The sequence below is a fragment of the Callithrix jacchus genome, chromosome 6 (assembly GCF_049354715.1).
Source record: "Callithrix jacchus isolate 240 chromosome 6, calJac240_pri, whole genome shotgun sequence".
NCBI classification, from domain to species: Eukaryota; Metazoa; Chordata; class Mammalia; order Primates; family Cebidae; genus Callithrix; species Callithrix jacchus.
In genome coordinates this window covers 125,013,012-125,039,571 of record NC_133507.1, presented here as the reverse complement: position 1 = coordinate 125,039,571, position 26,560 = coordinate 125,013,012, and the positions used below count along the sequence as shown (strand labels likewise).

Here is a 26,560-nt window from a genome sequence, read left to right as displayed (position 1 = left end):
TAAAGTATATAGATTTCTGCTTTGAGACTCACCCAACCCCACCACTGACCATGGCCTGGTTAGTTTTCATGACTACAGTTGAAAGCCATTACTTTAGGATAGTACACTGGAGACTTGTGTTCACTCGACTCTGTGGACTCTACAGTGTAATTCAAAATGGTAACTTCCAATGGCCTTAACCTAACTTCACCCCTTTCTTCCATCAGAAGATAGTTCATCAGGACCCAAAACTGCATCCCTGGAATAAGTTGAATAAAATACATGTTTTTAGCCTTAAAAAAATCATCAGCCTAACATGGGTAGTAGAACACTAGACTGGTAATCAGAGGATAAATTTCTAGCTCCAAGTCTATCTAATAGATTATATGATGACGAACAAGTAGCTTTATATCTTTGGGAATCAAAAGGGGATGAGAAGGAACCTGTAGAGTTCTATTCAAAATTAGAGACAATTAGAACTAGAAAGCATACCAATAATCCTCTAGTCCACTGATTTTCAATTCTAGCTGCACATTAAATTATCTTAGGAAGTTTGAAAAAATAACAATGTCCAGCACCCCTTCCTCAACCCATATCAATTACATGAGAATCTCAATGCCTGGAACTAGGCATTGATATTTCTTTTAAAACCTACTCAAATTTATAATATGCAGATAGGATTGAAAATTACTAAGTACAGGATCACTGGTGTCCTTCCCAGTTCTACTATAAATGACATATTATGTGTATATGTGTGTATACATATATGTAAAATACTATCCTAAAGTAATAGTATCATTCATATAGGAAAAAATATTTCACTCTTAGCTACAAGCAAAATAGCATAATTGTGTAACCTTTGACCTGATACAATTAAAATATTCTGCTTGGACATTGTAGATATTAGAAATCTAAATGGGACTCAGCAAACAAAATATTCACACATTAATTGTCTCTATTTTGCCAGAACACAAAAGCTAATCTGCCACATTAAGTTAATGGTTCTTTCCTTATTTAGTATCCTATTTTTCATCAGCACGGCTCTGTTCCAGCATAGAAAAAAAACAGTAATTGGCATTATACTAGGATTCAATATAAAACTTAACATATATTTTTCTTATTATCATTCCATAAAAGGGAAAAGCTATGACATATACACAAAGGATGCCAAAAAAAATCAGATTTTACTTGTTGCTATCAATAAACTATATTCTTTTGAGTTGGGAATCATGATTTTTCTCCCCACCATTTAGAGAGAACATAATGTCAACAAAAGCTCAGTAGACTTATTTTCACTAATTCACAAATACTGCTTAATAATTGTATTGAGTTTTTGACCATGAAAAAGTTAGGTGACTTATCCAAGATCACAGAATTGATTAATAGCAAATTTCATGTCCTCTGGTTTCTAGTTCAGCATTCTTTGTACGTTTAAGAAAATGGAAAGGTACTTTTACAGAGGAAAATTATGGACCCCAAAAAAGAATTACTTAGAAATAGAACTGAGTCTTCCTGAGTCTTAACCCATTAGATCCAGCTGTTACTTGAGGGCACCTGGGCTTACATTTTAACCGTAACCTTTTTTCTGCCATGACCCACTCGAATGGAGAAAAATGAATGATCTAGTCCCACACACTGCAACTTTATCACTTACTCTCCCACTCAATGTCAGCAAAGAAAAATAAAGATACTCGAAATATAACCTTGAAACTCTACAGTAAAAGGAAAAAACTTTCTGAAAACATTATTTGTCTTTGTTAGTATCAAATCACTTAGGCCTTATTCAACCCTACCACTGACCAAGACCTAGTTTTCTGGACTGCATTTGAAAACCATCACTTTAGGGTGGTATTCTGGTAAAGTTATATGTTACCTTTCACATGGATAATGGTTCCATTGCTCTTCTCGCTGTCTAGGTAAGGAGGAGGATACATGATTTCAATTTTGCAGAAGTAAATGTCTGTTTGGTTAACATACAAATTCTGGAGGTAGAATGTCACTGATTCATTCCCCAATTTCCCATCACAGTTGAACCCCGTCGCTGAGTGAACCTGAAGCAACTGGGAGTAATTCCCATGCACAGCACAGACTTCCACAGCACTATCCACTCCTTTATGAAGGGATGCCTGGAACTGCCTTGAGAAGAGATTGCAGGAATACTTGCAGGTAAGGTTGACCGTGTTGTCATATGCCTCAAGCATGGGCGACTGCTTCACCAAAATCTTGATTCCTGGGGGGAAGAAATCATTTGCTTATAACAAGAATATAAGGATAATTTTTATTCCTGAAAGCAAAATGTATTAATTAACTAAATGAACAGATCTCCAGCAAAGGTTTTCTCTTGGCAGAAGATGTAGGACCTCTTGGGGGGATAATTATACTGAGAGTTCAAAAGTTAACATTTTGATATTATTTTCGTCCTCTTTTGAATGGAACAATGAAGCATGTTTTCACCTGGAAGGCAGCACATGACTTTCTGTTGGCAATGAGCACCACAGCCATGCACTCACAATTTTTGAATCTATATTCCTAAGACATTAATATTAATTATGTATTGGGCCGATTTCCTGATGGAGTGATATACTTGGAGGTAGTTTTATTGCTTGACACAGACACGCAAATAGATTTGTTTGTTTGTTCGGTTGTTTGGTTGGTTGGTTGGTTTTTGAGACAGTCTTGCTCTGTTACCCAGGCTGGAGTGTAGTGGTGCAATCTTGGCTCACTGCAACCTCCACCACCCAAATTCAAACAATTCTCCTGCCTCAGCCTCCTGAGTAGCTGGGATTACAGGCATGCACCACTAGGCCTGGCTAATTTTTATATATTTTTTAGTATAGACAAGGTTTCACCATGCTAGCTAGGCTGGTCTCAAACTCCTAGCGTCAAGTGATCTACCCGCCTCAGTCTCCCAAAGTGCTGGGATTATAGGTATAAGCCACCACACCCAGTCTACAGATAGATTCGTTTTTAAGTTGTGATACAGGATTTTGTAAAGGAATTAAAATATTTTGAAAAGTTTTTACTTTATTTATTGCCCATTCCAAGAGTGAGCTGAAGAGATAAGAAAAAACATAACCCAAAAGTTTCCTTTAATTTGTTTTCCACACCAAATTCATAGAAAAGCCTCCTCAAGAAATTCATAGATTTATGCCCTTAAATCATAAAAGGTGAAAGAGTCTTACAGGAGTTATCTCTCTGGTCCATCATCTACCTTTACTCCTATCCCAATAAAACATCAAAGAACCTGGAGATCATTTCGTTCAATCTTTAAAAGCACAGAAACTGAAACTAGGTTATAAACTCCATGAGGGAAGAGAACACATTGTCTCATTTCCCATAGTATCCCCATTGCTGGCACATGACAGTATTATTCTTTTTTTTTTTCTTTTTCCTAATGACTGTATAAGGCGTAGAAACATCAGCTGATTTGTCTAAAGTGACCAAACAAATGGTGAGCAAAACGACAAGTAAAACCCAAGTTGTCTACAAGCACCTGAGAAGTAGAGAACTGAAGCACTGAGAATCAGCTTTGCAACCAAGAGAACTTCCAAATGTTTCTACAACAACAAACCACTTTGTGTCTTTGATTCAAATTTCAATACAAACAAAAGCATTTTTTTGCTCTTGTTTGGGTTATGCTAATAATTATTTACCTACTTGCATTTTCTTTATTTGAAACAACATTCCATATACCTACACCAAAGAGCTGAATAGAATCAGATTCATTTTTAAATGAAATTTACAATTCACTGAATTTGAATTCATACACACAGCTGTTTTGTTTTTGTTTTGCCAAGAAAGGACTGGCAGAGAACTAAATTAATAATAGCTTTTTGTCTCCTACATAATCAACAATGCTGGCAGCCATGATGGCTCACATCTTTGTAATCCTAGCACTTTGGGAGGCCAAGGTGGGAAGATTGCTTGAACTTGGGAGTTCAACACCAGACTGGGCAACATAGCAAGACCCCATCTCTACAAAATTCTTTTTTGAAAAATCAATGCTGTTTATATCAAGAACTTTAAAATGAAAAAATATCTGTGCTCAGGTCCTCCCACTTCTGGAAATTCTGATTTAATTGGTCTAGACTGGGGAGATAGGTGGAAAAGGATTAAGTTTTTTTCTTTATTTTAGATAACAATTTTATTGAGCTATAATTCAGTTACTATAAAGTTTGCTGTCTTAAAGTGTAAAATTCAGACTTTTTTAACATATTCACAACATTATGAATGAATCACCACTATCTGATTCCAGAATATTTTCATTACTCCAAAAAGAAATACTATGGTCATTTACCATCACCCCTCTTCCTCCCTCCCTTAAATCCCTGGAAACCACTAATCTACTTTGGCCCTATGAATTTGCCTACTCTGGACCTTTTTAATAAACTGAATCATACAATATATGGCTTTTTGTGTCTGGCTTCTTTCACTTAGCATAATGTTTTCAAGGTTCATCCATGTTGTAGCATGCATCAGAGAACTTCATCACTCTTTATGGCCAAATAATATTCCATTGTATTTTCCATTTGTTTTTCCATTCATCACTTTTTGGCTACTATGAATAATGCTGCTGTGAGCATTTGCATACAGATTTTTATGTGGACATATGTTTTCAACTTTCTTAGGTATTTAGCAGGAGAAAAATTGCTGGATCATATGGTAACTCTATGTTTTTTTGAGCAATTGCCAAGCTGTTTCCAAAGCAACTGCACCATCATACAGTCTCACTAGCAGTGAATGAGGGCTCCATTTTATCCTTATCCTTGCCCACACTTGTTATTGTCCATATTTTCTATTATAGCCATCCTGGTGGGCATGAAGTGATATCTCATCATGGTTTGATTTGCATTTCTATAATAACTAATGGTATTATTTATCTTTTCATGTGTTTATTAGCCATTGGTCTATTCATTTTAGAGAAATGTCTATTCAGATCATTTGCCCATTTATTAACTAGTTAGGTTATTTATCTTTTTGTTATTGAATTATAGAGTTCTTTATATATTTTTTATATTTTTTTTGACAAAGTCTCGTTCTATCGCCTAGGCTGGAGTGCAGTGGCATGATCTTGGCTCACTGCAACCTCTGCTGCCTGGGATCAAGCAATTTTCCTGCCTCAGCCTCCTGAGTAGGTAGAATTGGAGGTGCCCACCACCACCCCAGCTAATTTTTTTTATTTTTTAGTAGAGATGGTATTTCTCCATATGAGCCAGGCTGGTCTCAAACTCCCGACCTCAGGTGATCCTCCTGTCTCAGCCTTAATACAAGTTTCTTATCAGATAGGTAATATGCAGATATTTTCTCTCATTCTGTGAATTGTCTTTCATATTGTCTTAAAAGTTCCCCACTTGATTCTAATATTCAACTGGATTAAAAGCCACTATAGCCTAGTAGAAATCTAAAAGCATTCAGTTTTCCAAGGCTAATTAAATCAGAATCTCTGGGTATAGGACCAAGGCATCCATTCATAATTTGTTTATCTGGTAATTCTAGAGATGGCAGTCAAGTTTGAGAACCAGTGGTGTAACAGGAAAACTAACTTCTTATCCTCAAATAGGCCTCCACAGGCTTTTCCAACATCATTTCCTCAAAGCAAAACCCTCCTAATTAGGCAGATCATTTAAGCCAATATCCCAGGAACACACTGTGAGCATTCCTACCTCCGAGCTTTGTCTACTAACTCCTTGGCACAGAGCACCACTCCTTTCTCAGGTCTCAAAATGATTACTGTCGATATCACTCACTTGACAGTTGGTCGAGTTCTACCTTTTGAACAACTCTTGTTTCACATGCTTCAATTTGCTTAGCTTTGAATTCATGTGCATTTCCCCTAGGCCCCTGGTTTCCAGCCTCTTGACAGAAAAGACCACGCTATGCTTCTTTACCTAACGGAGTATGACTAATAGACTCTCGTTAAATAATTGTTAGAATGAAGGGTGGTTGATCCGACTGTACTATTGTCATCAGCAGCTAGGTTTCACTACCACTTCATTAAATCCTTTTTCAAAACCTATGTCAACAACTTTAACATCACTTATTATTTGTTCAACAAATATTTTGCAAAAGCACTGAAAAGTAAACATGCTAAGAATCAAAAAGTTCAACCTATCTTAATGCAAACATCCAATTTGTATGTTGTTGGTGGTGCTTTTGATTTATTTTGTTTGTTTTCTTTTTTTACTTAGAAGGAGTCATTAGGTCACTTCTGATTGGAAAAGCAACCAACTCCAGCAAGAAATGCCAGTGCCTCCCCTCCTTTTCAGAGAGTGCAGGTTAGGCATTTGTATTTCTGCTTGCCCACCAACCGCCCCCCCAACTGTGTTTCCGTTGCTAATTATTTGGCTTCTGTTTTAATGCACATTCAAATTCTTCCTGATCTGCCTTTGTGAGCTGATATAAAGAAAAAGATGAAAATGAGAATAGGACTTCTTTATGGGGATAAAAAAGCAAGTGTGGGTGGGCTGGAGAGAAACCCCAGGTGACTCCCCAGTTTGACTCCCTCTCCCAGCACCCACAGTGAGATGAAGAGAAGAAAGGGAGAGGGAGGAAGGAAGAAAAGCTATGGCATCTTGAGTCCAGTGGTTTGCTGAATATGTCTTGCCTAACTTAGGATGTGACATGCTCCTAAGATGCACATGGGAGAGAAGAATTGATTTCCCAAAAATGAATGGCACTCAGTTCCTGTCTCTGGGCAGCTCACGATCTGGTGGGGAAGAAAGATATAAACAGACCCTACTTTAAACACAGGGACACCGTGATCTGCATAAAGCTTCTGGGGCAACTGGGAAACCAGCTAACCGATCTCCAGAGATGACTGTTGATCTGAGTCCTGAAGGATTCTACAAACATGGATTTGACCAACTTTTTTTTTCTTTTTATTGCATTTTAGGTTTGGGGGTACATGTGAAGAACATGCAAGATAGCTGCATAGGTACACATGTGGCAGTGTGATTTGCTGCCTTCCTCCCCTTCACCTATATCTGGCATTTTCCCCATGCTCTCTCTCCCCAACTCCCCACCCCACCATTTGACCAACTTTTACTAAGTAAAAGTTAGCAGGGCTAAGTTGTGTCTTTGTATTGGGAACTGGGGCAAGGTGGAAGAGTGTTTGTTTGGGCTGAGGGTGAGTTAGAGAACTGTGAGGAGGATAAGACAAAGAGAGAAAACGAGCAGTCTGGGCAATGGAGATGAGGAGGGTAAGAAAGAGTGTGGCAGAAGTGGGGGATTACAGCTACCTCCTTTTTGCTGGTCCATGAGTGATGAAAAACAAGATTGTCAAAGCAAGTATAGTTCATGCCATTAGAGAGCTTGAGCTCTCTTCTGCAGGTGATGAGGATCTGTTGAAGGCTTTTAGGCAGAAAAGTGATGTGCATGACTTTTCATTTTACATAGATCACTTTAGCAACAACATGGAAGGTAACTTTGAAGGATGCAAGAGTGAAAACATGTAGACCAGTTAGGATACAGTTGCGATAGTCTAGCCAAGAGGTGATAAGAGACTTGGCTATGGTTTGAAAGAAGTGAATAAACTTGAGAAATATTTGTAGGCTACACTTTGCAAAACTCAACATTGGCTTAGACGTGGTAAGTGGCAAAGAAGGAGGTGTTAAAAATGGCTGTCCTTAGGCTGCACAGACCAGCCAGCAACTGTTTTCCCTTTGCCCTAAGTCTCTTTTCACTCATCTCTTCTTCATTACAAGACCACAATAGGCAGCTCGGAAATCGAGGTGCAGTTTAGACATATGGGACGTGAAGAAGACATTCTTCCAACCTGAGTTATCATTGCAAAGAAAATACAAATTAATTCAAAGTTTACTGAGAATACAGTGGACTCTTAGGAGCGTATTTCAGTACTTGCTGTTTTTCAGAAGGCAGAAGCAGCGATCCTTCTCTCCTGAAACTATTTTTCCTTTACAAGACATAATTTAGTGAGATAACTAGAAGATAGATTTTCCTTCTGTCCATCATGGGGACTCCAAATTTCAACCTCAGCATTGTTGAGACTGATTGGATTTCTCTCGAACCTATTCCACTTCAGCACTACAGTTTGAGCACTTTCTCAGGGAGGAGCAATGCATTGTCTAAGCTGGCCGTTACATATTCAGTATTCTCTTGGTTGATGGCATGTCCAGCAACTGAGCAAGGACACAAAAAATGCTTTACTTTGTGACTCTTTGTGCTAAGATTTTGCTGGGAAAGAGCTTGAAAACTATGGGTTTTCAATAAGGCCATTTGATGAAAAGCCATCCAATTTATCGATTATGTTTACTTTCCTTCCTCTTCTTTGTCAACATAGATCATTTTTAAATTATCTGACTCTCAAACATAGATACTATGCTTGAAATAGTTTGCTTACTATGTGTTAATATGTAGCTAACAGCCTCCCAGTTTAGAGTTCAAGCTGAGTTCGAGGTGGCTGATAAAATCTCTTGTTTATCCTTAGAGCATTTGGTCCCACCTCGGTTCATGTCAACAATTCAGAGAAGCCCAAATGGGAAACTATCACATAGGACTTCAAAATCTACTTCTGTGAGACACTAAATGAGAAATTTATTTTTGGTGCTAGAAAAACACAACCAGTGACTCTAAGTGATACTGAGTATGTGTGATCATTATGACTTCAAGTAAACACAATAATTCTGATTTCTCTTACTTTCTTTTAAAATTGAGCATGTGTAAAAATGCACACCCCTTGCTCTATGACAGTGAAGTAAAAACATGGAGAACTCATAGTAGCTGATAATCAGAATATCAGATGACATTTGGCTTTGATACGTATTTTGGTTCTCTTGAGTTTTTGAAAATCCATAGTACTTCAAATAATGTAAGCACGTATTATAAATGTAAGGACATATCACAGATGTAAGGACATATCTAGACTCAGAAGAAACCCAAACGTTTAGCTCCCTCATCGTAACTTCTGTTTGATACAGTTCATGCTAGCAGTGGAAAGCATTCTTCTTAGGTTACTGGGGTATTAGGAGACCTAGCCCTTTCCCTACGAATATTTGATTTTCCTTCTTGTGAATATTCAGGTAAGGTCTACCTAGGTCAAACCTGCTAGGTTAGAAGAAACATTGTCAACCCATCCATTTTCTTTGCTTACGTTATCAAAAGATTGGCCTGACTGACATGTCTCTAACTGAATTGACAAGTTGTTTTGATGATGAATTTAGTGCTTTGCTTTTCAAAGCCTTTCCTAGCAGCTAAATCAGCTAAAGGTGTGGAGACAGGAAGCACTAACCTCAAACCTCTTTCCCTCACAGCTCCTGCTTAACAGGCAACATGAAGAGTGAGATTGGAGGTGAGAAGGTACTTATCTGCTGCTTGTGAGCAAGGCAGTGAGAGCTAAAAGATTTCCCACAGATAATTTGTGAATTTTATGATACAGCCAACTTTAGGAAAATTGAAACTTGCTTGAACTTCCATGAAAATGGCAGTGGGTGGTGGGGAAGCTTGGTTTCAAAAACAAAGAACAAAAACTTGCCGTTTACACCTCTTATAAACGGATCAATTACCATATTTAGTAACCAGGTCAACCTCTGCACAGACAGGGTAGTAACCATCTCTAAGGTGTGGCTCCCAGCATCAAAGAACCCTGACCTTAAAAGGACCCTCCCACCAACTCAGTTAATGCTTAGATTTCCAAAGAAAATGAAGCCTAAAATGCAATATGGGACACACATTGGCTTAAACGAGTAACTATGGCTTACATTCGCAGGGCTATAAAATGCTCTCTATTATTTTATCTCATCTGAACTCTGTATTCAACAGTGAAGTAAATAGACAGGACAGTAATCCTTATGGCTGTTTTATAGATGGGGAAACTGAGGTCAAAGAGGTAGGTGAGTTGTCCAAGGTTACAGGAAACATAAATGATCCTTGAGATTAAAGCTCATGCCTCATGATTTCTAATCTATTGTTCATTTCCCTCTGCCATGTTGCATCAAAATTTCAACACAATTTCAGTGGTTGGTTCTAGATCCTCTCCAAGTTGGACTTGATAGGGAGGATGGTACTAGATGTCTGGAGTGAGGGTTAGGGAAGAGATTACCATCAAGTAGGGGAGTGAATTGAATGGGAAGAGGATCAGAACAAAATAAATGTCATTTTCCCAACCATTTTAGTAGAGTCTTATCCTGCAAAAAAAAAAACCTCAACTGGAAGGAAACTTGGAGATGATCTACACCAATCCCTTGTTTTAAAGAAGAGGCCATTGGGGTGGGGACGGGAAAAAAGAAGTAAATGACTTTTCAAACAAGATCACACAAATAATGGAAGAGCTAAGATGCAATTTATTTATTTAGGCATCTAGGAGTAATGTTTTAAATCATAAATGGACAGAAAAACAACTTTGTTCATTCAGCAAGACTGAATTTATTTCATGCTCATATCTAGAAAAAGTATGTTTCTGAACATTTTTGGATCTAATGCTCATATACAAAACATTTTGCTTATAATTTCAAAGACTTCCTTAAGGTCATAGATGGATCCCAGATAAAGCCTGCAGACAATGTGATCACATCAAATGCATCTTATAAATTATTACTGATGCACAAGTAATAATTATACCATTGAGATCTTCCATTCTAGCTTACCCAAGTGTACAAAAGGCATTGAACATAGACATGAGTCAACACATAAAGTCACTTTTCAGTCTGAACTTCACTAGGAAAATCCTTAACTTCAGGGCTTTGTGAATTACATTTGTTTGTCATGTTTAAGTTGATGATACTCTTACCTTTCCTTTTTTTTTTTAATCATAGCACCATAGAGAAATAAAATGTCACGTAGACACTGGTGAAGCAGAGAGTAAAATCAGCAGCACTCAAGACTGGAATATGTACTGGGAAGCTAAAGAAGCAGAGAGCTGGAATACACGTTTAATTAGCGATGTGATTTTCCTCCAGAACTTTATCAGGTTCCATTTATGCACATCTTAGACTTTCTTTTGCAGTTGAAAAATCAGGTTGTAAGATCCTAATCATTTCATTTCCTTTTTAAAATTCTGACTGAACAGAATTTAACATGTTAGGTAAGAACTGAAAAAAATGAAAGCCTCTATTTTCAGCCATCTTGCCCTATGGTATTTGTGAGCAAACTGTGTGAAGGTGACACTGATTTCCCTGGCACAGAAAAGCACCTCCCTCCTGACCACAGAGCTGGTTAAGTTACTGTAACTTTCCTTTGAGTACATTTCCTGTTCAGGCCCAGGATGCCCTTCAACACGTGATCATCTGACCACTGGCTCATTTTCAGGCTCTGGAAAGGGAAGTTTCCCCCATAAGATAACCGGGTGGTTGCTCAGGAAACTGTGAGACAAACTGTGCTCCCTGAGAAGAAAGGGGGACTCAATAGTCTGTGGCTCTGATAACCTTAGCTGGTGGCCTGGCTTCCTTCTGATAAGAGAAAGAGGAGTACAAAACATTCACCAGACTGCAGCACCTTTCACCATCCTCTTTGAGCTTCATGAGCTACCCTACTTTGAATGGACCCAGCCTTTCTCTCCCAGAAATTCATGTTAAAATGAAAAAATGGCTGGGCGTGGTGGCTCATGCTTATAATCCCAGCACTTTGGGAGACCGAGGTGGGAGGATCACTTAAGGTCAACAGTTCAAGACCAGCCTGGCCAACATGGCAAAACCCCGTCTCTACTAAAAATACAAAAATTAGCCAGGCATGGTGGCAGGTGCCTATAATCCCAGCTACTCAGGAGGCTGAAGCAGGAAAATCACTTGAACCAAGGAAGTGGAGGTTGCAGTGAGCTGAGATCATGCCACTGCACTCCAGCCTGGGTGACAGAGCAAGACTTCATCTCAAAAAAAGAAAAAATGGTAAGATAATAATGTTAATAATGCAAGTTACAGTTTAAAAATAATTCTGTGGTCATTTCACCTAGTTTTCTGTTGATCATTATCTTGGAATTCTTCCCATTTTCACAAGAAATGAAGATGTAAGGAAAGTCTCTTCACAAAAAAAAGGTGGGGGACTTTGAATAAGCATGATAAACATGCATATGTAGTTGTCCTCTGGTGTCTATGGGGGATTGGTTCCAGGACCCCTGCAGACACCAAAATCCATGGATGCTCAAGTCATGCAATTGTTGGTTTTCTGTATCCATAGATTCTGCACCCCACAAATACTGTTTTTGATCCATGTTTGATTGAATCCACAGATGCATAACCCATAGATACAGAGGACCAACTATACGTTGTCTTGTTCAAGATCCCAAATGAAAACGGATGGCACACACAAATTTGGGCAAGAGTAGAGGGTCGCTTATGAAAGTACTGTTGGTAAAGGTGTGGTGACAGCAGAACCAAAAGGAATAGTACCAGAGCCTGTGACTTGCAGCAGCAGAATTATGACTACCGTGAGGTCTAAAGAAGCCAGGGGAGACAAAAGTTACCAGAACCAGAAGGAAAGAGAGTTGTGTAGAGGAGGCCACCATGAGAGAAGCAATGACTTCCATCAAGGGAAGCAGACCAAGCAACCAGCCTTGGCCAAAATTGTGTATGTCACAACTATCAGTTATACCAAGCACATCAACTCTTCTTAACAGAAAGTATGGTTTTAAAACAAAATCTAAAGAGGTTATAGTTCAAACAAGGACAAATGATTATAGGTAACAATAGAAATGGAATCCTGATTAATAAATTTACTAAAAGCCTGGCAGAGTGGATCACACCTGTAATCCTAGCACTGTGAAAGGCTGATGTAGGCGGATCGCTTGAGCCCAGGAGTTGGAGACTAGCTTGGGAAACACGACAAGACCCCATCTCTACAAAAAATACAAAAATTAGCTGAGTGTAGGCGTACCTGGGTGTGGTGGCATGTGCCTGTAGTCCCAGCTACTTGGGAGGCTGAGGTGGGAGGATCACTTGAGCCCAGGAGGTCAAGGCTGCAGTGAGTGGTGACTGCACCACTGCCCTCCAATCTGAGCAACAATGTGAGACCCCATCTCAAATAAATAAATAATTTACTAAACAAGTTGCTTTTGGTCAGCACTAATCTAGGCCCACCTTTAACCTTTATTTGTGTTCTTACACAGGCAGACACTATAATGTAGAGGACACTTGTCCTTGTCCTTTTAAAAAATTATTGTGGGCTGGGTGTGGTGGCTTATGCTGGTAATCCTGGCACTTTGGGAATCCAAGGGGGGTGGATCAACGAGGTCAGGAGTTCAAGAGAAGCCTAGACAAGCTGGTGAAACCCTGTCTCTATTAAAAATACAAAAATTAGTTGGGCGTGGTGGCGGCCACCTGTAATCTCAGCTACTTGGGAGGCTGAGACAGAGAACTGCATACACCTGGAAGGCGGAGGTTGCAGTGAGCCAAGATTGTGCAACTGCACTCCAGCCTGGGGATAGAGTGAGACTCCATTTCAAAAAATATATATATTGTGCTACATGTAACTGTCAGAAAGTAACTCAAAGATCAGATAGTTTAGTAGCAAAAAGTCCCATCTGAGCACCAAGACCTAAGGTGTTCATTTTTGAAAGGGAAAAGTTATCAAAAACAATCAGTGAGTACTTTCTAAAAAGAAATTTTGATGTGTCAGAGAATTGTTCTTCGGTAGTCTGACTTCTGCTGTGACAGAGTCATTCATTCATTCATTCATCAAATAAGTAAGGGACCTAATGTACTTCGTTCTTAGGAGATGGGAAAATGTAAAAGACAGAGTTGTTTTATCCTACTGTTTCATCCTAGGAGAGATCCTAAGGCAGGCACACAATCACCTACTCTCCAAAGCCATCTGTCGTACATGAACCCTATAAAGGGTCAGTGATAGTCACATGAAAGAGGTCTTGTTTCCAGACAGGATGATTCTGGAGGCTTTTGTTGAAACTTGGCATTTAGCTGAGACACAAGGTCTGGGGGAAATTTAGACAGGTTAAGATTTGACGGTTTATTGGGGACTGGCAGAGCATTCTGTTTAGGTAGGAGGGAAACAGGTGAAGATGGCTAATACCAGTCCTGGGGAGCCTTAAATGCCAAGAAAAGGCACACAAATTTTACCAGAAAGGCCATGAGAGATGCTGAAGATGTCTGAGTTGAGAATGATGTGGTACATGCTGCATTGGGAAGGTTAGCACAGCCCTGAGGAGTGCAGCAAGCAATCTTGGCTGCCCTTGGCTTTGAGCAAGGGAAGAGCTGAGGCAGAGACCAATCAGGAGGCTAATGCAATAGCACTGATGTAAGTTCATAAGGCCTGAGATGCAGAGTCGGAAGCTGGTATGAAAGGATCAGACAAGCTACTGGTGCTTAGTTTTACAGACCAATAGTGAACAGGAATGGAAACCAACATGGAGTTCATGCACTGGGTAAGAGTGTGAGTGGAGGCACCATTGACAAAATTAAGTAAGTTAAGAGGAAATTTGTTCATCCTGAAGGAAAGATCCAGAAGGAGTTAGAAGTATAGGACTAGAGTTTGAGGAGGCCAGTCAGGGACAGAAATGCATATTGGGAAGTTCATTTGTGTTAGGATGACAGTTAATATTAAAATTGCTAAAAACCATCACCCACGCTGTAATCCACCCTTACCACTCAGAGACATCACCCAGCAATGCAGGATGTGAGTGCTCTGGGACCAAAACTTTCTAAACTCAAGGCAACATAAACTCAGGTGCAGTGTGACCCAGTCCCTACTGTTCACAGGTCAGGTCTGCAATTTTCCTCTGATCTCCTAATGGTAGAAGGACAATCGAAGGGACAACATAGGAAGAGCACGTTAACTTACATGAAAGTGGAACCCCTACCAAGAGCCACCAGACAACTCCCCAAAATCAAATCTTACTGTCCTAAAATGTTGCCTGTAGTCCAAATAGGAGGTAACCAGGGAATTATGGCTTTCTGTACATATATATTATTATAGCAATTCAGTTAATAGATCAAAAGAAAACCCACAGGTATAAAGAGATTTCCTCTATTAATGTATTGTTTTCTAAATATATGTTTTAGTCTAGTAACCACATTTGAGAACCATATTTTCCTCCTGAGCCTCATTCAAAACAACTCTGTAGTGAAGACAACAGTGTATTTTTCCTGTCTATTCTATTCTGCCTAAATCACCTACCTCTGAAGAGTCTGCTCAGGACCACCTTGTCATATACAGAACCTCCCAGGTAAATGTCATGGCCTGGATTTAAATAATTACCGTGTTGGACCTTAACATTGCATAGGAAAATAGGAGACAGCAAAAGCGGCATTGCCCCCTCAAAGTCCAGCAGTCATTTCTAAACACATTAGCATCTAGGATCCTAGTTAGCAATTCCTGCAAGAGATTACAGAGATGGCTGGTTTGTAATTCCTTGTATTTGCTTTGTCAGGTCATAAGAACATCCACATAGGGGTGGGGTGGTTGAGTCACCTTGTTAGAACTGATGAAAGTTAGATTTTTTTTAAATTCCACTTCAGAAGCATTTTTAAGTCAGAAAATAGACCTGAGATATCCTAAACCAACACCTAGAAAAGTTCTGTCACAATGTGACAGACTAATACTCCTAATCACATCCCCCATCTTGAGAAATCCTTGGGATTCGTTTTTGAATTTGAAAAAAGAGAGAGTAAAAGAATAGCAGACTGACCTCCCAAAACCCAAGGTCAAGCAACCATATCCTTGTTCCAAAACACACAGGGAGATGCTAAGATTAAGATCCCTGACTGGAAACTGGAGCCCTGCCCATAATGTTGGGCAGGGTTGGTTTGAACCCTGTGACCCTGTGATCTCAGTCATGAGCTGAGGAGGTCAAGCCTAGCCATAGTGCGCACTGTTGAGGACTCAAGCAAGAATTTAAAGTAAACATGTCTTCAGAGTCAAGGTGTGTATTACCCAGGAGCCCTTATTGATAGAGATTTAACATTATGACCTACTCTGAGAGGTTTGTTTTTAACCTCAGGTTTACTAGTATAGAATCACTCATCTACCCTAGCTTCATTCTAACTTATCTCTGCCCCAATAAATCTCTTCTCTTCTTCCCCGTCTTCTTAGAGATTTGTCCTCCTCTCTTATGCCCATCTCCCATGCAACAAATTTCCCTCCCCATCTCCTTGAGAAAACTGCCCCACCCTCTTTTTTCCCTTTCCCTCCTCCTCCTCTCTTTGTTAATAATAGCCTTCTTGGTGGTGGCTTACACTGTAATCCCAGCCCTTTGGGAGGCCGAGGAGGGCAGATCACAAGGTCAAGAGATTGAGACCATCCTGGCCAACACCAGCTCTACTAAAAAATACAAAAATTAGCTGGGCATGGTGGCACGCACCTGTAGTCCCAGCTACTCAGGAGGCTGAGGCAGGAGAATTGCTTGAACCCAGGAGGCGGAGGTTGCAGTGAGCAGAGGTTGTGTCACTGCACTCCAGCCTGGCATGTGGCGACAGAGCAAGATTCTGTCTAAAAAAAAAAAACAGCCTTCTTTACCCTCCAGCCCTGCAGTGCTACCCTCACCACACACATACACACACACACACACACGCATACACACACACACTTAGGGTCACTTGGCTCCTTCCACATGTCAAACATACTTAAGTCACTCAGCCATTTGCAAACATTTATTATTACATGCACAAAATACCATAGTAGACATTTTAGGTGATATAAGTTCCTAATTGTCTTCACCTTATCTATTTCCTCTTCTTTTCACTGTCTCTGTTTTGCCCCCCTCCACTTTTTCTTAACCCTGTCTTTCTTCTCCATGTCTCTGCCTAAACTCTAAAGTCCCACCTGGCCTCCTTTCAGCCAAATCCCAAGCCATTATTCTCTCCTCTTTCCCTCCTACGTTTGATGCTTTAGCCACTACCTCTTTGAAACTCTTTCCCCTGTTGGCTTTAGCGACGCTCCACTAGCCTTACTGCCCCTGTCCCCCACCTCTCTAACCACTTTCTCTCTCTCCTTCACTAGCTAATCATCCTTTTCAACTGACTCCCATCACAGCCAGTTTCCAGATTCAGCTCCACCCTCTGCTTTTCTACCGTTATGCCCTCTCCTTTCGACTCACCATCCATTCCCACAACTTTTACTTCATTCCAAAGATAAGGATTCTGAAATATTTTCTTCTTACCCAGCCCATTACTCCAAAATTACTTCAAAATAAAGTTTGAACTTCTGAAATCAGTATTCAATCCTTTGCTTAACTGGATTCTCCCCTACTTCTCCATGCCCTCACACATTCAGACTTGCATCAGTTCGGAGAGCATGAACCAGTACTCCTGGTTTAACTTCTATATTAATCCAGTTTCTCTTTCCTGAAACAACACAGCGTTAGTAAGAACATGAACCCTGGAGTAAGGCCATCAGGATTTACATACTTAGTAGCTTTGTGACCATAAGCAAGATGCTCTACTCGCTCTGTGCTTCAGTTTCCCCATCTATGAAATAGTATAATCATAGTGATCCAATCATAGTGACTACTTCATAGGACTTGGGGGAAGATTAGATGATTTAATACAGGGAAAGCCAGGCAGAATAGTACCTGGCACATTATAAGTGCAAAATAAATGTTAGCTAGCAATTATTATTAATAGCAACATTCATTCAAATCTTGTCTACTGTCCAGTCTAATTCCCAACACTTCATAAAGGCTTACCTTTCTACATTAATCTTGCCAGGTTTATTTTATGTATTTATATATTTATTTTATGCTTCCTCATTTTGTTACTAATGCATTCATTTCCTTCTTCAACAAATATTTATTGAGTAACTGCATGCTTATAGCATTGTGCCTAATACAGAGGTTATAAGAATGAGTAAGACATGATTCTGCCCTGAAGGAGTTCACAGTCCAGTGGAAAAGAAAACAAATGTGTCAATATACAATAATAATCTGGAGAAACTTGAGAGGGAAAAAAGTCCCTCTCTTTGCCATGTAGGATCTCAGAGAAGGCTTCTTCAGGTAAGAGGTGTAGAGGACTTTTCAGATTATAAAAATAATGTATGCAAAGTAAGACATTAAGCCATCAAATAGCATGATGAGGCAGGGATTGCAAAGTGTTATCATTTATCTGTTTCCAGATGTTACATCCTCCTGTTACATATAATCTACTCAACTAAATCATAGAGTCTGTAAAAGCAGAAAGAACTCAATTAACTACATAATTACTTATACTGCATAATACTTGTGTACTGCCTTTATTTTTCTTTTCTTTTCTTTTTTTTTTTTGTTTGTTTGTTTTTTTAGATGGGATCTTGCTCTGTCACCCAGGCTGGAGTCCATTGGCACAATCTCCGCTCACTGTAACCTCCCCTCCCAAGTTCAAGCAATTCTTCTGCCTCAGCCTCCCAAGTAGCTGGGACTACAGGCGTGCGCCACCACGCCCAACTAATTTTTGTATTTTTAGTAGAGATGGGGTTTCACCATGTTGGCCAGGCTGGTCTCAAACTCCTGATCTCAGGTGATTCATCTGCCTTGGCCTCCCAAAGTGCTGAGATTACAGGCATGACCCACCATGCCCAGCCTATATTTCTTTTTATATTCTCTCGGACTCCAGTGGAGATTAAAATATGAGAAGTTTAATAAATATTTGTTAAGTTGAGCTACACCTTTATCAGAGCTCCTCTTCCAAGACCAAAATAAAGGCTGAAGTATCCAGGAGATGCTTCTTCAAGGAGGTGGAACTTTCACCAAAAGTCTAAAGTGAAAGACAAGTAGGTACATAGTGGATTGTGAGCCAATGAGGTCATTCAGATGCTGCAGAAATGAGCTCACGATTAGATCAAAGGTCAAAGTGAACTATGATTCAGTAATTCTGAATGACACCATCAGGAACCATTAACCTGCTTATATTGTCAGCCAGAGTCCCCAAGACAATGAAGATGATGACAAAGAAAAAGATGATGGTAATGGCGATGCAGAGATAAGGGAGCAGCTCAAAGTTAAGTAAGAAATTCTTCACCACCTCACAGGTTCTCTTCCAGCAATGAAAACAAAAGCACGTATAACCTGCACGATGACACCAGACTACATAAACATGCCTTTGAAATTAACATTGAAATAATGAGGTCAAAGAAGTCTAAACTCTATTTCCAAGCTTCTACCATATGACTGAGCAGTTCTTGATTCTATCCAGTGCACCTCTCCTCTAGTGTTTGGAGCCATTGAAATGAGATTAACAAGGGAAAAGTTAGACCCTTGCATGCAACCACCTCTCTGTGGGGCCTGGGTTACCTTCCCCCCAGCTTCAGGCACCAATTCTCATGCCATAATTATCAGACTCAAAGCTCTGAGTGAATTGTCTTTTTTAATTTTTAATTTTTATTTTTGGTGCTAACACCCTGTCATTGTTCAAAAACGGTCACAGAAATCACTGTAAAAGGGACACACCTTAACACACCTTAACCAGAGACCCATTTAGTCAGTCACAAAACCACCCTGATGTCATTTTTCCAGATGCTCAGCTAAACTATCTACTGACAAGAAAAGTTCCAGCCTCTGTGATGTTCCATAAATAATGAATTTCTTGAAGAAAAAGGCAAACAAAAATTTAACCAACATGAAAAAGAGAAAAAGATTCTATCCCTTGCCATGACCTGCTGGGAAATAATTATGCTTTGAAGTTGTATCTGTCCTCTGATTTTCAGACAACAAAGTCTGAAATGAATTGTGTCTCCTCATTAGTACCTACACTAGTGAATAAAGGGCTTTTGTGCTAGAGATGATAAACCACAAACAAAATCTTCTTCTGGGATGTTGGTGGCAATAAAAATTTTCATTTTGTAAATGTCAGCACACTGAATTCAGGAAATACTTGGAGGAAGATATCCACACAAGAGAAAAGCCAAATGGTAATCATATGGCTTTTCTCCACCTTGAAAAAAAAGAATAAAGACGTTAAAAAGGAGGAGGGTCTATGTCTTAAAGAAGGGAAGGCAGTCAGATCCTCTCCGCACCCATAGTAAAAGTTTGAATGTGAGAGCTTTGGAATTAAAATCACAGATTCATTTCTATTTCTAATCTAACTGTAGCAATGACTCATTTCATTTCCTGGTATTGATATATTGATATTAATTTTACAGTCCTTGCTGTAAATGACCTTGTTGAATGATTGCCTTAAAAAACAGTCTGTTGGCTGGGAGCGGTGGCTCATGCCTGTAACCCCAGAACTTTGGGAGGCCAAGGTGGGCATATCACTTGAGGTCAGGAGTTCCAGACCAACCTAGCTAACATAGTGAAACCCCATCTATACTGAAAATACAAAAAAAAATTAGCCAGGCCTGGTGGCAGGTGCCTGTTATTCCAGCTACTCAGGAGGCTGAGGCAGGAGAATTGCTTGAACCCTGGAGGCAGAGGTTGCAGTGAGCTGAGATTGCACCACTGTACTCCAGCCTGGGTGACAGAGTGAGACACATCACACACACACACACACACACACACACACACCACAGTATGTTAACTAGGGCATGGTAGTAGAGAAAAATAAATCCTTAAGCAATGTCTGTTTCTTTGAAATATCAATCAATTTTACTTGAAATGACAAAAACATCCAATTTCTTTTAACAGAAAAACTGGCCACAGCACATTGGAAATCATGTAAATAAGGCAATCTGTTGATTTTTTTTTGAAGTTCATTTTTTCACCTTACTTTCCCAAGCCCAGCCTTGGAGCAACACTTAACTGTGAGAAACAATCCAGTGGAATTGTAAAAGAAAAATTAAATTTAAAAGTTAAAAAAAGAGAGAGAGAGAAAGAGTAAAAAAAACTGTGAGAAACAAATTACTTCTTTCTGTATACAACTAGCTCAGGGAGTCATTTGCTGAAGACTAAAAATAAAGTTTTTAATTACTTTGCTTTGCTGATGACTTTTTATTAAATGTCAGTTATTTTCCTGCCTTCTGTGCCTCTCTCAGAAAAATAAGTGCTGAGGGGAAGGCACTGGAGAAATTAGCTGTGTCCAAACTGGTGATTTTTACAGTTTTTTGTCAAAGTTTTGGAGAAATGAAAAGGAATGATCTCATGGAAAAATAAGTGGTGTTATGCTAATTTTCCTCTTGATACTGGATGATTAGGCTTGTTAAAAAATAGTCAATATAGCCTGAAACATGTGACTGATGCCATGTATTTTGTGCATATTATCCTAATGTCATCAATCCCAGATCATTTCTCTTTTAAGGTCTGTAGTTCTGGGCTGGACTCATATCCCAAAGTCCAGCAAAATCCTTTCTGTGGATCTCAGTTGCACAATTTTCCAAGTCCAGTAGAAAACATGCAAAGGGCTTGTCTAAGTTAAGGCTTCCTCACTCTTCCTAAATCATACTTCTTTAATTTAACTATATCTCTCTACACTATCACCCAAGTCATAAGGAATCAGGTTAGACTTAACCTTTATAGAATAAATATTTTAAGCTATGCTATGAACAAATAAGTTACATTATTAAATTAATGGAAAAAGAAACTATGCTTTATATACATACAGGCACACAGGCGCGCAAACAGACACACATCTCAACACAGTCATAACAGTGGTTTCTCAGACCTAGGCAGGACAACTACACTTTGACCAGAGAATTTCCTTATCTATAATTTCTTAATGGAAGGTAAATACAGAGAAAGGAAAATCACACAAGAAGCTTTGCGCCATTTGATTAGAATGAATCATAATTTTTTTTTTTTTTTTTTGCTCTGTTGCCCAGGCTGGAGTGCAGGGGTGCCATCTCAGCTCACCGCAACCTCTCCCTCCCAGGTTCAAGCAATTCTTCTGCCTCAGCCTTCCAAGTAGCTGGGATTACAGCTGTGCCACCACGTGTAGCTAATTTTTTTGCATTTTTAGTAGACATGGGGTTTCACCATGTTGGCCCAGCTGGTCTCCAACTCCTGACTTCAAGTGATCCACCCGCCTAGCCCTCCCAGAGTGCTGGGATTGCAGGCATGAGCCACTGTGCCTGGCCAGATCATACATTTTTTTGTGTTATCATTATTTTCTTGCTCAAAAGTTTTCTTACTGGAAAAGACTGTGTAAAAGTGTCCCCTTCACTCCCATCCCTTTCCTTCTTTATCAGATAGCTACTCGGTATCTAATGCTAAAAGGTATTGGGAAAGTGAATTGGCATTTGAAAAGTAAATCTATCTCAAAGTAGAAAACAAAGACCCTATGTGTGTGAACTCTCCAACCGCTTAGCTAGCTAGTGCCCTTTTAGTAAACTTTCTAAAGAAAACGTGCAAAGCTTTGAGTCTTACCAAAAACTTTTCAAAAGAGAGTGAAAAAGTGGATGACAGATAAGTGTTCACAAAGCACATCAGAAAAGTATTTGGTGTACAAGTACCAGTGTTAAATAGTTTTCAGTCAGGGTTGCCTTCCCTTGACTGTCTGACAAATTAAGAAATTTTAACTATTTACTTTAAAATCAGTTTGAGAGATCCCTTAAAAATAAGGTAAAATAAATATTTACTTTAAAATAAGTTTGAGGGGTCTCTGGAGAATGGAGACAGCAAAACACCATGGCATGTTTGTACCTACGCAACAATCCTGCAAGATCTGCACGTGTACTACCGAACACAAAGTACAAATAAACACTTAAATAAATAAATAATAAAATTTAAAAAATAAGGTTTAGATCTTTTTAAAATAAATTTTAAAGACTCTTAAGAATATATTTGGTAGCTGTAAATGCTTGGTACCAGATAAGAGAATACCTTATCTCGTTGCCAACTCATGTCTTTCATTATATCAAGATGGTTTATAAATATACACAATTTGTGCTCACTGGTACATCAGGCTATAAAGTAAATGGGTATATATGTAACTACTGTACCAAGAGATTGGGGAATCATATTCTTTGGGCTATATACACTTAATGTTTAAGAATAACACCAAATAATTCAGTACAGGAACTGCCAAAATAAATAAGAAAGAAAACTGAAGATACTGGCTTTTCAATGTATCTTTCAGGGAAAAGTAATTGTCCTTATTTAAGCATGACTGTTGACCCCTGTCACTCCAGTTTTTGAGCCAAGTGGGGACCTTTTTCTAACTCTGAGACCAAGTTGAAAGAACATCTTACTCCAGCCCACCAAAGTAACAAGTTCTTTCTGTTAGGAATTGCGATTGTGATATTCTGAGGTTAATTTAACCCTGGATTTACCTGGGTCCATGAAATTACAAATCACAGCATGTTAGATGGAACAGCATAATAATCAACAACACCGGCTCTGGAGTCAGACTAAGGTAATTCAGACCCTGTCTCCAAGAGCTGCCACCTGCACATCCCTGGGCAAATTCCCTTAACGTGCCCACCCCTCAGTCTCTTCACCTGAAATGAAGTTAACTGTAATATCTACCTCCTAGTTATGAGAACTGTGTGCTGCTCAAAGTGCAAGATATATTATCCTCCTCATCATCTTCATTGGGAACTTAAAGAATTTTAATCTAAGAAAATAGATTTTGGCCGATTATAAAAGAAAACTAATTTAGTAATACTGGTATTGTAGCAGCTTCTGTGGTGACTCCAGGATTCACTTTGGAACTCATTCAACTCAGGTAGATAGAATAATTACAATTCGCATTTATCTTGAGAGTCAAGCACTGACTGAGCTAATCCTTTCACATGGATTATTTCATTTTATCCTCACAATGACTTTGAGGTGAGGTTTATTATCATTCCCACTTTACAGATAAGGAAACTGAGGTTTAGAGAGTTTAAATTGTAGCTTAAGTTTAGCTAGTGAGAATCGGACCTGTGGTAGGAACACAGGCAGCCTAAATCCAGAACTTCTAGAACCAGTCTACTTACAGTAGTTCTCTTAAATTAAAAAAGAAGAAGAAGAAAAAGAAAGAAACTAAACAGAAGTTAAGAATTTTTGGCTGGGTGGGGTGGCTCATGCCGGCAATCCCAGCACTTTGGGAGACAGAGGCAGATGGATTGCTTGAGCTCAGGAGTTCAAGACCAGCCTGGGCAACATAGTGAAACCCCATCTCAATGTAAAAATAATAATAATAATAAATTCTTGGGACACTATCAACTAATAGCTAGAAAAACATCACTTAACTCCAAGGGACATTTGTTAAGAGACTATATTGTAGTCTGAGAATCAATGACTTTCAAAATAACACATTGCCATATTACAGCAAAACTACACTTCAAATGTTCAAATTTCATACATTATTAGAAGTTTAAAATAAACCAAGCCAACTGCAAGACCTCAAAAAAATTTTAGAGAAGGAAAGAAATTAAAATTGTTTACCTGTTGCTTGAATTGAGGGGAATAAGTTGAGAACCAAGAGCAGCCTGAGCATCTTTGTCCTGACGATGGGCTAGGGTTCCAGCCCCTCCTCCTTGAGGAACCTGCAGTGTGAGGGGAACTGAAAGACGCACCTGCCAAGGCCTGACAGTCTCCGTCATCCACGGCCACCACCACTGCCACCATCCTCTTAGGGCACATGATCAGGGGACTCAAACCACAAGGCATCCTGACTGCAGCATTTCACACAGGATATAACATTGTTTTGATGACTTTAGACTTTTACTTCTCTTTATAAAGACCTTTTTTTTCTGTCACTGAAAAATAGTGGGTCACTACATGATGGGCTCATGGGAATTATTCTTTATTAATGGATATCAGAGTTGTGGAAAAGGGGTGCTTGAAATCCAGGAGAGATTAAAGGGGAGAAAAAGCGTTCTTAAGATAGAATAGGCTGGGAGTGGTGGCTTATGCCTGTAATCCCAGCAATTTGGAGGCCAAAACGAGTGGATCACTTGAGGCCAGGAGCTTGTGACCAACCTGGCCAACCTGGTGAAATCCTGTCTCCACTAAAAATACAAAAAATTATCCAGGAATGGTGGCGGGTGCCTGTAATCCCAGCTACTAGGGAGGCTGAGGCAGGAGAATCACTAGAACACAGGATGTGGAGGTTGCCATGAGCCAAGATCATGCCACTGCACTCCAGCCAGGGTGACAGAATGAAACCCATCTCAAAAAAAAATGAATGAATGAATGAAGCCTCTCACAGAGGAGAGATTTTCATAGGACCGGGACAGGTTGTGTCGAAAAGACAACAGTAAGAACTCTATTGAGGAATTGGGAAAAGTCTGGATAAATGTTTAAAGAAGTTATAAATATTAGAAATGTAACATTTGTATGGGACATAAGGTAGCCCTCTGGAGCTTTTGGCACACCGTGCTTGATTTATGTCAAGCTTCCTCCAACTCACTAGTAGGAACTTTGCAAAATCCATCCCACTTGCAAGCAACCAGCCAGCTGAGTATCTGGAGGAGGTTCCCTAAGCTAAGGGAAAGTCAAAACAATGCTGTATGTTCTTAGCAGGACGGTAAGGCAACCAAAAGCCCCTTGGCAGCTCATGCTCTCTGTGTCCCTCAAGGTTAAGTAATAGGGCACTAAAGGAGGCGGCTCTGTGGCAGGATTTCTGAGACTCATAACCACTCCTCTGCACTCTGCTTCAACTCCCAGGCCCTTTGCAGAGAAAGTTATTCCACCAGCATGACCAACTGCTCTCCTCTTCTGGTACTCAATGACTTCCTCAAAACTTTTCCAGTAATTTTTTTCTTCTTTCTTGATAACCTAAGCTTTGTGTAACTATTCTAACTATTTTGTGTATGTGGGCTTTTTTTTTTTTTTTTTTTAAGATAACTTGTGGCCGGGCGCAGTGGCTCAGACCCAGCACTTTGGGAGGCCAAGGTGGATGGATCACAAGGTCAAGAGATCGAGACCATCCTGGCCAACGTGCTGAAACCCCATCTCTACTAAAAATACAAAAATTAGCTGGGCGTGGTGGCACACACCCCTGGTCCCAGCTACTTGAGAGGCTGAGGCAGAAGAATCACTTGAACCCAGGAGGCGGAGGTTGCAGTGAGCCGAGATTGGCCACTGAACTGCAGCCTGGCGACAGAGCAAGATTTCATCTCAAAAAAAAAAGAAAAGATAACTTGTATCACTTTTTATTCTGACTATAAAATTAAGACATATTTCATAGAGAATGTTTAGAAAAATTATAAACATTAAAACAAGATTCATCCATCATCTTACCACCCTAATATAAACACTGCTAATATTCTAGTCCACTGCCTTGCATCTGTCTGTCTATTAAGTTTTTTACATATTTAATGTCATGTTTTACTTATAATTTTCAACACATATGTACTATTATCTGTTATATCTCGAACATTTTCTCATGTCATTTAAGTATTCTTTATAAACATCTTTTGTAATTGATGCATAATATCCCATTCTATAATTATATCACAAATTCTTTAACAAACCCCTAGTGTTGTTACCTTTTTTTTCTTTGCTGTTTTAAAGTGCTATAGTCAAACTCTCTGATGACCTAGTTGTAAGAGGAGGCAGGCTTCATGTCCCCGCCTCAGATCTGATAAATGACAGATCAAAACTATTTCCTCTCCTGGTAGACCTTCTTTGTTCACAATTCCATTTTCTCACAGACACAGTCTTTGTGAACCTCCCGAACACATCTTTCTGCCCTTTGGAGAAATATGTCCTTGGAATGATTCACTCACACTTCTGAACTGTAGTTAAGTGACAAAACCATACTCCAAGTCCTGGAGAAGATTCGTTTCTACAATTTGACTCAGCCATCCTGGCTCTGACCCTACATGCAGTTAGGAGAACCCAGGCCTT

General features: G+C 39.5%; 1 protein-coding gene across 2 annotated transcripts in view; it reads right to left on the bottom strand.

Annotated features, from left to right (window-relative positions):
* Positions 1–24,379, bottom strand: part of CD28 (CD28 molecule) — a 33,359-nt gene extending 8,980 nt beyond the window's left edge. Inside the window, exons 1-2 of one of the 2 annotated variants that reach the window (XM_008999128.5) lie at positions 24,283–24,379; positions 1,853–2,209 (exon numbers count right to left, since the gene is read on the bottom strand). In XM_008999128.5, coding sequence (XP_008997376.1) covers positions 1,853–2,209; positions 24,283–24,376 — 451 coding nt within the window. In that variant the 5' untranslated portion in view covers positions 24,377–24,379. The other variant, NM_001257219.1, reaches the window with a different exon arrangement.
* Between the last annotated feature and the right edge of the window lie 2,181 nt (positions 24,380–26,560).